The sequence below is a fragment of the Entelurus aequoreus genome, linkage group LG05, assembly GCF_033978785.1.
Source record: "Entelurus aequoreus isolate RoL-2023_Sb linkage group LG05, RoL_Eaeq_v1.1, whole genome shotgun sequence".
Lineage (NCBI taxonomy): Eukaryota > Metazoa > Chordata > Actinopteri > Syngnathiformes > Syngnathidae > Entelurus > Entelurus aequoreus.
The window spans coordinates 10,294,300-10,307,241 of record NC_084735.1 but is presented as its reverse complement, the minus strand read 5'-3'; the positions used below and the strand labels follow the sequence as shown (position 1 = coordinate 10,307,241).

At 36.8% G+C, this 12,942-nt stretch overlaps 1 protein-coding gene across 10 annotated transcripts in view; it reads left to right on the top strand.

Annotated features, from left to right (window-relative positions):
- The window catches only part of LOC133650151 (disabled homolog 1-like), a 112,859-nt gene extending 103,634 nt beyond the window's left edge, over positions 1 to 9,225 (top strand). For 9 of the 10 annotated variants that reach the window (XM_062047065.1, XM_062047061.1, XM_062047063.1 and 6 more), the window contains 2 exons: positions 422 to 525; positions 8,262 to 9,225. In XM_062047065.1, the coding sequence (XP_061903049.1) occupies positions 422 to 525; positions 8,262 to 8,336 (179 nt within the window). In that variant the 3' untranslated portion in view covers positions 8,337 to 9,225. The remainder of the gene's footprint in view (positions 1 to 421; positions 526 to 8,261) is intronic. The other variant, XM_062047059.1, reaches the window with a different exon arrangement.
- Positions 9,226 to 12,942: the final 3,717 nt, after the last annotated feature.

Sequence of the window (12,942 nt, the reverse complement as noted above, 5' to 3'; positions counted from 1 at the left end):
AAAACCAGATGTTTGCTCAGATCTTGGTGTGTCTGTGTGACATTTAGTAGAGGAGATGAACAAGTAAAACCAGATGATTGCTCAGATCTCAGAGGGTCACTTTGACATTTAGTAGAGGAGATGAACAAGTAAAACCAGATGTTTGCTCAGATCTTGGTGTGTCTGTGTGACATTTAGTAGAGGAGATGAACAAGTAAAACCAGATGTTTGCTCAGATCTTGGTGGGTCACATTGACTTGTAAGTCAAATGTTTGCCCAGAGACTGTTCTTATCTGAAAACACTCTTAAGTTGAGGTACTAGTGTAAAGGGAGCTGACATGATGTCAACACCAGCCTGTCCGTCTCGACATATTTATTAGCATTTAAAGACTAGTTTCTTGACTTGCTGCTTGCTTGACGTTTCATGTGTTCTCCTTCACAGCGTCTAGTCAACAGACCTCGGACATGCCAGCTGCCTCAGTGTGCCACCTCCAGACACATCTTTCCCTTCTAGACTGTGAGGGCCACTCCAGCCTGGCCAAGGAGGTAAGAGTCTCATCCCTTGTAGACTGTAGAACTATCTAGACTGTGAGGGCCACTCCAGCCTGGCCAAAGAGGTAAGAGTGTCATCCCTTGTAGACTGTAGAACTATCTAGACTGTGAGGGCCACTCCAGCCTGGCCAAGGAGGTAAGAGCCTCATCCCTTGTAGACTGTAGAACTATCTAGACTGTGAGGGCCACTCCAGCCTGGCCAAAGAGGTAAGAGTCTCATCCCTTGTAGACTGTAGAACTATCTAGACTGTGAGGGCCACTCCAGCCTGGCCAAAGAGGTAAGAGTCTCATCCCTTGTAGACTGTAGAACTATCTAGACTGTGAGGGCCACTCCAGCCTGGCCAAGGAGGTAAGAGCCTCATCCCTTGTAGACTGTAGAACTATCTAGACTGTGAGGGCCACTCCAGCCTGGCCAAAGAGGTAAGAGTCTCATCCCTTGTAGACTGTAGAACTATCTAGACTGTGAGGGCCACTCCAGCCTGGCCAAGGAGGTAAGAGCCTCATCCCTTGTAGACTGTAGAACTATCCAGACTGTGAGGGCCACTCCAGCCTGGCCAAGGAGGTAAGAGCCTCATCCCTTGTAGACTGTAGAACTATCTAGACTGTGAGGGCCACTCCAGCTTGGCCAAGGAGGTAAGAGCCTCATCCCTTGTAGACTGTAGAACTATCTAGACTGTGAGGGTCACTCCAGCCTGGCCAAGGAGGTAAGAGTCTCATCCCTTGTAGACTGTAGAACTATCTAGACTGTGAGGGCCACTCCAGCCTGGCCAAAGAGGTAAGAGTCTCATCCCTTGTAGACTGTAGAACTATCTAGACTGTGAGGGCCACTCCAGCCTGGCCAAGGAGGTAAGAGTCTCATCTAGACTGTAGAACTATCTAGACTGTGAGGGCCACTCCAGCCTGGCCAAGGAGGTAAGAGCCTCATCCTTTGTAGACTGTAGAACTATCTAGACTGTGAGGGCCACTCCAGCCTGGCCAAGGAGGTAAGAGCCTCATCCCTTGTAGACTGTAGAACTATCTAGACTGTGAGGGCCACTCCAGCCTGGCCAAAGAGGTAAGAGTCTCATCCCTTGTAGACTGTAGAACTATCTAGACTGTGAGGGCCACTCCAGCCTGGCCAAGGAGGTAAGAGTGTCATCCCTTGTAGACTGTAGAACTATCTAGACTGTGAGGGCCACTCCAGCCTGGCCAAGGAGGTAAGAGCCTCATCCCTTGTAGACTGTAGAACTATCTAGACTATGAGGGCCACTCCAGCCTGGCCAAGGAGGTAAGAGTGTCATCCCTTGTAGACTGTAGAACTATCTAGACTGTGAGGGCCACTCCAGCCTGGCCAAGGAGGTAAGAGTCTCATCCCTTGTAGACTGTAGAACTATCTAGACTGTGAGGGCCACTCCAGCCTGGCCAAGGAGGTAAGAGTCTCATCCCTTGTAGACTGTAGAACTATCTAGACTGTGAGGGCCACTCCAGCCTGGCCAAGGAGGTAAGAGCCTCATCCCTTGTAGACTGTAGAACTATCTAGACTGTGAGGGCCACTCCAGCCTGGCCAAAGAGGTAAGAGTCTCATCCCTTGTAGACTGTAGAACTATCTAGACTGTGAGGGCCACTCCAGCCTGGCCAAGGAGGTAAGAGCCTCATCCCTTGTAGACTGTAGAACTATCTAGACTATGAGGGCCACTCCAGCCTGGCCAAGGAGGTAAGAGTGTCATCCCTTGTAGACTGTAGAACTATCTAGACTGTGAGGGCCACTCCAGCCTGGCCAAGGAGGTAAGAGTGTCATCCCTTGTAGACTGTAGAACTATCTAGACTGTGAGGGCCACTCCAGCCTGGCCAAGGAGGTAAGAGTGTCATCCCTTGTAGACTGTAGAACTATCTAGACTGTGAGGGCCACTCCAGCCTGGCCAAAGAGGTAAGAGTCTCATCCCTTGTAGACTGTAGAACTATCTAGACTGTGAGGGCCACTCCAGCCTGGCCAAAGAGGTAAGAGTCTCATCCCTTGTAGACTGTAGAACTATCTAGACTGTGAGGGCCACTCCAGCCCGGCCAAGGAGGTAAGAGCCTCATCCCTTGTAGACTGTAGAACTATCTAGACTGTGAGGGCCACTCCAGCCTGGCCAAAGAGGTAAGAGTCTCATCCCTTGTAGACTCTGAGGACCACACATCCAACACTTGGATTCAACACCTGACAATGTGATCCTTCTTTCAAGTCTTTCTTCAAGTGCATCGTAGTCCTACTTTGTTGAACTGAGAAACTTTGGTATTTTTTGCAAATAATCATGAACTCAGAATGTGATGCCTGCAACATGTTTCAAAAAAAGCTGGCACAAGTGGCAAAAAAGAGGGAGAAAGTTGAGGAATGCTCATCCAAGACTTATTTGGAACATCCCACAGGTGAACAGGCTAATTGGGAACAGGTGGGTGCCATGATTGGGTATAAAAGTAGATTCCATGAAATGCTCAGTCGTTCACAAACAAGGACGGGGCGAGGGTCACCACTTTGTCAACAAATGCCTGAGCAATTTGTTTAAGAACAACATTTCTCAAGCAGCTATTGCAAGGAATTTAGGGATGTCACCATCTACGCTCCGTAATATCATCAAAAGGTTCAGAGAATGTGGAGAAATCACTGCAGGTAAGCCATGATATTACACACCTTGGATCCCTCAGGCATAAAAAAAACCACATCAGTTTGTAAAGGATATCACCACATGGGCTCAGGAACACTTCAGAAAACCACTGTCAGTAACTACAGTCGGTCGCTACATCTGTAAGTGCAAGTTAAAACTCTACTATGCAAAGCCAAAGCCATTTATCAACAACACCCAGAAACGCTTCGCTGGGCCCGAGCTCATCTAAGATGGACTGATGCAAAGTGGAAAAGTGTTCTGTGGTCTGACGAGTCCACATTTCAAATTGTTTTTGGAAACTGTGGACGAAAGATGAAAAGAACCGTCCGGACTGTTCCAGGGTGAAAGTGTAAAAGGCAGCATGTGTGATGGTATGGGGGTGTATTAGTGGCCAAGACATGGGTAACTTACACATCTGTGAAGGCACCTTTAATGCTGAAAGGTACATACAGCTTTTGGAGCAACATATGTTGCCATCCAAGCAACGTTATCATGGACGCCCCTGCTTATTTCAGCAAGACAATGCCAAGCCAGGTGTTACCTCAACGTGGCTTCATAGTAAAAGAGTGCAGGTACTAGACTGGCCTGCCTGTAGTCCAGACATTGAAAATGTGTGAAGGCTAAAATATGAGAAGGGAGACTGTTGAACAACTTAAGCTGTACATCAAGCAAGAATGGGAAAGAATTCCACTTCAAAAATGTGTCTCCTCAGTTCCCAAACCTTTACTGAGTGTTGTTAAAAGGAAAGGCCATGTAACACACTGGTAAAAATGCCTTTTTTGACATGTGTTGCTGCCATTACATTCTAACTTCATGATTATTTCTCAGTGTGAACATGAAATATCTTGTCTTTGCAGTCTATTCAATTGAATATAAGTTGAAAAGGATTTGTTGTATTCACTTTTTATTTAGCATTTACACAACCTGACAACTTCACTGCTTTTGTACTTTGTAACACAGTGAGTGAATAAGTGTACTGTAGTCATTATTTCATCAGATATGTAACACTAGTGAGTGAATAAGTGTACTGTAGTCATTATTTCATCAGATATGTAACACTAGTGAGTGAATAAGTGTACTGTAGTCATTATTTCATCAGATATGTAACACTAGTGAGTGAATAAGTGTACTGTAGTCATTATTTCATCAGATATGCAACACTAGTGAGTGAATAAGTGTACTGTAGTCATTATTTCATCAGATATGTAACACTAGTGAGTGAATAAGTGTACTGTAGTCATTATTTCATCAGATATGTAACACTAGTGAGTGAATAAGTGTACTGTAGTCATTATTTCATCAGATATGTAACACTAGTGAGTGAATAAGTGTACTGTAGTCATTATTTCATCAGATGTGTAACACTAGTGAGTGAATATGTGTACTGTAGTCATTATTTCATCAGATGTGTAACACTAGTGAGTGAATAAGTGTACTGTAGTCATTATTTCATCAGATGTGTAACACTAGTGAGTGAATAAGTGTACTGTAGTCATTATTTCATCAGATGTGTAACACTAGTGAGTGAATAAGTGTACTGTAGTCATTATTTCATCAGATATGTAACACTAGTGAGTGAATAAGTGTACTGTAGTCATTATTACATCATATATGTAACACTAGTGAGTGAATAAGTGTACTGTAGTCATTATTACATCATATATTTCATCAGATATGTAACACTAGTGAGTGAATAAGTGTACTGTAGTCATTATTTCATCGGATGTGTAACACTAGTGAGTGAATAAGTGTACTGTAGTCATTATTTCATCAGATGTGTAACACTAGTGAGTGAATAAGTGTACTGTAGTCATTATTTCATCAGATGTGTAACACTAGTGAGTGAATAAGTGTACTGTAGTCATTATTTCATCAGATATGTAACACTAGTGAGTGAATAAGTGTACTGTAGTCATTATTTCATCAGATATGTAACACTAGTGAGTGAATATGTGTACTGTAGTCATTATTTCATCAGATGTGTAACACTAGTGAGTGAATAAGTGTACTGTAGTCATTATTTCATCAGATAGGTAACACTAGTGAGTGAATAAGTGTACTGTAGTCATTATTTCATCAGATATGTAACACTAGTGAGTGAATAAGTGTACTGTAGTCATTATTTCATCAGATATGTAACACTAGTGAGTGAATAAGTGTACTGTACTCATTATTTCATCAGATATGTAACACTAGTGAGTGAATAAGTGTACTGTAGTCATTATTTCATCAGATATTCCATTAGATATGTAACACTAGTGAGTGAATAAGTGTACTGTAGTCATTATTTCATCATATATTTAATCAGATATGTAACACTAGTGAGTGAATAAGTGTACTGTAGTCATTATTTCATCAGATATGTAACACTAGTGAGTGAATAAGTGTACTGTAGTCATTATTTCATCAGATATGTAACACTAGTGAGTGAATAAGTGTACTGTAGTCATTATTACATCATATATGTAACACTAGTGAGTGAATAAGTGTACTGTAGTCATTATTACATCATATATGTAACACTAGTGAGTGAATAAGTGTACTGTAGTCATTATTTCATCAGATATGTAACACTAGTGAGTGAATATGTGTACTGTAGTCATTATTTCATCAGATATGTAACACTAGTGAGTGAATAAGTGTACTGTAGTCCTTATTTCATCAGATATGTAACACTAGTGAGTGAATAAGTGTACTGTAGTCATTATTTCATCAGATATGTAACACTAGTGAGTGAATAAGTGTACTGTAGTCATTATTACATCAGATATGTAACACTAGTGAGTGAATAAGTGTACTGTAGTCATTATTTCATCAGATATGTAACACTGGTGAGTGAATAAGCGTACGGTAGTCATTATTTCATCAGATATGTAACACTAGTGAGTGAATAAGTGTACTGTAGTCATTATTACATCATATATGTAACACTAGTGAGTGAATAAGTGTACTGTAGTCATTATTACATCAGATATGTAACACTAGTGAGTGAATAAGTGTACTGTAGTCATTATTTCATCAGATATGTAACACTAGTGAGTGAATAAGTGTACTGTAGTCATTATTTTACCAGATATGTAACACTAGTGAGTGAATAAGTGTACTGTAGTCATTATTTCATCAGATGTGTAACACTAGTGAGTGAATAAGTGTACTGTAGTCATTATTTCATCAGATGTGTAACACTAGTGAGTGAATAAGTGTACTGTAGTCATTATTTCATCAGATATGTAACACTAGTGAGTGAATGAGTGTACTGTAGTCATTATTTCATCAGATGTGTAACACTAGTGAGTGAATATGTGTACTGTAGTCATTATTTCATCAGATGTGTAACACTAGTGAGTGAATATGTGTACTGTAGTCATTATTCCATCAGATATGTAACACTAGTGAGTGAATAAGTGTACTGTAGTCATTATTTCATCAGATATGTAACACTAGTGAGTGAATATGTGTACTGTAGTCATTATTTCATCAGATATGTAACACTAGTGAGTGAATAAGTGTACTGTAGTCATTATTGCATCAGATATGTAACACTAGTGAGTGAATAAGTGTACTGTAGTCATTATTTCATCAGATATGTAACACTAGTGAGTGAATAAGTGTACTGTAGTCATTATTACATCAGATATGTAACACTAGTGAGTGAATAAGTGTACTGTAGTCATTATTTCATCAGATATGTAACACTAGTGAGTGAATAAGTGTACTGTAGTCCTTATTTCATCAGATATGTAACACTAGTGAGTGAATAAGTGTACTGTAGTCATTATTTCATCAGATATGTAACACTAGTGAGTGAATAAGTGTACTGTAGTCCTTATTTCATCAGATATGTAACACTAGTGAGTGAATAAGTGTACTGTAGTCAGTATTTCATCAGATATGTAACACTAGTGAGTGAATAAGTGTACTGTAGTCCTTATTTCATCAGATATGTAACACTAGTGAGTGAATAAGTGTACTGTAGTCATTATTTCATCCGATATGTAACACTAGTGAGTGAATAAGTGTACTGTAGTCATTATTTCATCAGATATGTAACACTAGTGAGTGAATAAGTGTACTGTAGTCATTATTTCATCAGATATGTAACACTAGTGAGTGAATATGTGTACTGTAGTCATTATTTCATCAGATATGTAACACTAGTGAGTGAATAAGTGTACTGTAGTCATTATTTCATCAGATATGTAACACTAGTGAGTGAATAAGTGTACTGTAGTCCTTATTTCATCAGATATGTAACACTAGTGAGTGAATAAGTGTACTGTAGTCATTATTTCATCCGATATGTAACACTAGTGAGTGAATAAGTGTACTGTAGTCATTATTTCATCAGATATGTAACACTAGTGAGTGAATAAGTGTACTGTAGTCATTATTTCATCAGATATGTAACACTAGTGAGTGAATATGTGTACTGTAGTCATTATTTCATCAGATATGTAACACTAGTGAGTGAATAAGTGTACTGTAGTCATTATTTCATCATATATGTAACACTAGTGAGTGAATAAGTGTACTGTAGTCATTATTACATTATATGTGTAACACTAGTGAGTGAATAAGTGTACTGTAGTCATTATTTCATCAGATATGTAACACTAGTGAGTGAATAAGTGTACTGTAGTCATTATTTCATCAGATATGTAACACTAGTGAGTGAATAAGTGTACTGTAGTCATCATTTCATCAGATATGTAACACTAGTGAGTGAATAAGTGTACTGTAGTCATTATTTCATCAGATATGTAACACTAGTGAGTGAATAAGTGTACTGTAGTCATTATTTCATCAGATATGTAACACTAGTGAGTGAATAAGTGTACTGTAGTCATTATTTCATCAGATATGTAACACTAGTGAGTGAATATGTGTACTGTAGTCATTATTTCATCAGATATGTAACACTAGTGAGTGAATAAGTGTACTGTAGTCATTATTTCATCAGATATGTAACACTAGTGAATAGCAGACAATATAATAAGACAACATATTTAGATTTATTCATCAGGTTTCTTGCCACTTGATGTTATATATTTGGATTTGAAGGTCCACTGTTCAAGTCTCCATCAAATATTTCCTTCTTTTTGCCAGGACTGTGGTGCGGCCAGGTCAGGGTCTCTCCGTGATCCAGGTGAGGACCAGACCTGTCCACAGGAAGAGAGCTAGACAGCAGTGAGTACTTCATGAGTCACGTGATCAGTGCACACTTCATCTAGTGGGATGTTGCCATCTGCTGGTGGGACTGACCAGTGCACTCTTCTTCGAGGAGACGGAGCCTCTGACGGTTACAAATACTGACTAGTGCACTCTTCTTCCAGGAGACGGAGCCTCTGAAGGTCACAAAGGTTTTTCAATCATTTAACGAGTACTGTGAGAACTTGTCACCATGGCAACCAGCCCGTGGTCCAGTCAAGTAACCTTTCAGCCAGGAAGTGACCTTTCATCGCCCAAAATGAAAGCGGACTGCGCTGGTGTCTGTGAAAAGGATTTTTCTTCAGCGTCCACCAGCAAAGACCACCAGCTGCCGAGTCGTGTCCTCGTGGCGTCCTTTCACGCGCAAAAACTGCTCTTGGACTCTGGGTCTGGCTAAGCTTTTGCCTCGTCCCTCGCTGCACTAGTGACCTGATGAGACCCGGTAAGTCCGGAAGACAAAGAGATGGTACAGTATTATCTGCTCGCAGGCGCCACCCGGTGGTTGTTTGCACACACTGCAGCTAGTCCTGGATCAGGGGTGTCGGACTGGTTTCAGCTCCGGGGCCACATGGAGGAAAACCATGGCATGACAACTTCAAAATCCAGACAACTTCAGGTTGTTTTCTTTGTTTTTCTTTGGCCAAAAATAGACCCGGTACATTCTGAAAATGTACATGTTACAAATAATCCTCAAAACACTTGTTAAAAACATTGTTAAAAAACACCACCAAATTAGACTGTTTTTACAATTGAAGTCACATCCTATCTTTGAAACAAATACTAAATCAACTCTTCTATGTATCAAATACTTCATTTTTACAATTGAAGTCACATCCTATCTTTGCAATAAATACTAAATCAACTCTTCCATGTATCAAATACTTCATTTTTACAATTGAAGTCACATCCTATCTTTAGAATAAATACTAAATCAACTCTTCTATGTATCAAATACTTCATTTTTACAATTGAAGTCACATTCTATCTTTGAAATAAATACTAAATCAACTCTTCTATGTATCAAATACTTCATTTTTACAATTGAAGTCACATCCTATCTTTGAAATACATACTAAATCAACTCTTCTATGTATCAAATACTTCATTTTTACAATTGAAGTCACATTCTATCTTTAAAATAAATACTAAATCAACTCTTCTATGTATCAAATACTTCATTTTTACAATTTAAGTCACATCCTATCTTTAGAATAAATACTAAATCAACTCTTCTATGTATCAAATACTTCATTTTTACAATTGAAGTCACATTCTATCTTTGAAATAAATACTAAATCAACTCTTCTATGTATCAAATACTTCATTTTTACAATTGAAGTCACATCCTATCTTTGAAATACATACTAAATCAACTCTTCTATGTATCAAATACTTCATTTTTACAATTGAAGTCACATCATATTTTTGCAATAAATACTAAATCAACTCTTCTATGTATCAAATACTTCATTTTACAATTGAAGTCACATCATATTTTTGCAATAAATACTAAATCAACTCTTCTATGTATCAAATACTTCATTTTTACAATTGAAGTCACATCCTATCTTTAAAATAAATACTAAATCAACTCTTGTATGTATCAAATACTTCATTTTTACAATTGAAGTCACATCATATGTTTGCAATAAATACTAAATCCACTCTTCTATGTATCAAATACTTCATTTTTACAATTGAAGTCACATCATATCTTTAAAATAAATACTAAATCAACTCTTCTATGTATCAAATACTTCATTTTTACAATTGAAGTCACATTCTATCTTTGAAATAAATACTAAATCAACTCTTCTATGTATCAAATACTTCATTTTTACAATTGAAGTCACATCCTATCTTTGAAATAAATACTAAATCAACTCTTCTATGTATCAAATACTTCATTTTTACAATTTAAGTCACATCATATTTTTGCAATAAATACTAAATCAACTCTTCTATGTATCAAATACTTCATTTTTACATTTGAAGTCACATCCTATCTTTGCAATAAATACTAAATCAACTCTTCTATGTATCAAATACTTCATTTTTACAATTTAAGTCACATCCTATCTTTAAATTAAATACTAAATCAACTCTATGTATAAAATACTTCATTTTTACAATTGAAGTCACATCCTATCTTTGCAATAAATACTAAATCTACTCTTCTATGTATCAAATACTTCATTTTTACAATTGAAGTCACATCATATTTTTGCAATAAATACTAAATCAACTCTTCTATGTATGAAATACTTCATTTTTACAATTGAAGTCACATCCTATCTTTGCAATAAATACTAAATCTACTCTTCTATGTATCAAATACTTCATTTTTACAATTGAAGTCACATCATATTTTTGCAATAAATACTAAATAAACTCTTCTATGTATCAAATACTTCATTTTTACAATTGAAGTCACATCCTATCTTTAGAATAAATACTAAATCTACTCTTCTATGTATCAAATACTTCATTTTTACAATTGAAGTCACATCATATCTTTAGAATAAATACTAAATCAACTCTTCTATGTATCAAATACTTCATTTTTAAAATTGAAGTCACATCATATCTTTGCAATAAATACTAAATCAACTCTTCTAAGTATCAAATACTTCATTTTTACAATTGAAGTCACATCCTATCTTTGAAATAAATACTAAATCAACTCTTCTATGTATCAAATAATTCATTTTTACAATTGAAGTCACATCCTATCTTTAAAATAAATACTAAATCAACTCTTCTATGTATCAAATACTTCATTTTTACAATTGAAGTCACATCCTATCTTTAAAATAAATACTAAATCAACTCTTCTATGTATCAAATACTTCATTTTTACAATTGAAGTCACATCCTATCTTTAAAATAAATACTAAATCAACTCTTCTATGTATCAAATACTTCATTTTTACAATTGAAGTCACATCCTATGTTTAAAATAAATACTAAATCAACTCTTCTATGTATCAAATACTTCATTTTTACAATTGAAGTCACATCCTATCTTTAGAATAAATACTAAATCAACTCTTCTATGTATCAAATACTTCATTTTTACAATTGAAGTCACATTCTATCTTTGAAATAAATACTAAATCAACTCTTCTATGTATCAAATACTTCATTTTTACAATTGAAGTCACATCCTATCTTTGAAATAAATACTAAATCAACTCTTCTATGTATCAAATACTTCATTTTTACAATTTAAGTCACATCCTATCTTTGCAATAAATACTAAATCAACTCTTCTATGTATCAAATACTTCATTTTTACAATTGAAGTCACATCATATTTTTGCAATAAATACTAAATCAACTCTTCTATGTATCAAATACTTCATTTTTACAATTGAAGTCACATCATATTTTTGCAATAAATACTAAATCAACTCTTCTATGTATCAAATACTTCATTTTTACAATTGAAGTCACATCCTATCTTTAAAATAAATACTAAATCAACTCTTTTATGTATCAAATACTTCATTTTTACAATTGAAGTCACATCCTATCTTTGAAATAAATACTAAATCAACTCTTCTATGTATCAAATACTTCATTTTTACAATTGAAGTCACATCCTATCTTTGAAATAAATACTAAATAAACTCTTCTATGTATCAAATACTTCATTTTTGCAATTTAAGTCACATCATATTTTTGCAATAAATACTAAATCAACTCTTATATTTATCAAATACTTCATTTTTACAATTGAAGTCACATCATATTGTTGCAATAAATACTTAATCAACTCTTCTATGTATCAAATACTTCATTTTCAGGTTAGAATGGTGTGCTAACTCAACAAAAGTTACAAACGGAGGTAGAAACCCTTGAGTCCACGTTGCTCTTTTTGGACAAAACACCATGTGTTTACGTTTTGTTTGGGTGGAGCCACGCTTGACTCGCTTGGCCCGGTACAAAGTGTTTGCTTGCCAAACAGAATCACCATTGCGACATCCAGTGGACACTTTTAGAATAACAGTTTCTTTCATTGAAAACATTTTATACATCTTGTGGGCCGGATTAAACCTGTCCGCGGGCTTGATGCGGGCCGTACGTCTGACACCCCTGTCCTGGATAGTCCCACTTCTTCAGTCACGCGCAGGATTCTCACAGGAATGAGGCAAAAATGCAACCTTACCTAGTGTAGCTCATCATCGTGTCTTCTTTTATTAGTCAAGGGCGCTGACACCAAAAGTCAGTTTTGAGGCGTCAATGTAATCAATGACAGAAAAACATCACATTTGCCAAACTCTTATTTTGTAAATAACATTCCTCCCGACATCCTCTGTGCCATACTCGCTGATGCCAACTTCCTGTGTTCCTCTCAAACCAGCACCTCAGGTGTTTGTTTTCTGTTTGGTTGCTGCCATATGAACTGTGGATCTGTGTTACATGCCCTTTCAAAATAAAGCCTGCTCCGCCCACCTCCTTTTCACAATAAAAGGGGCCTTGCACTTGAAGAAGAAGAATGGCGTAACTCCACAGACCTCTTGGCTAAAAGGTCGCAGGCATTTTTTTCTGACCGCCCCTCATCTATTTGTTGTTG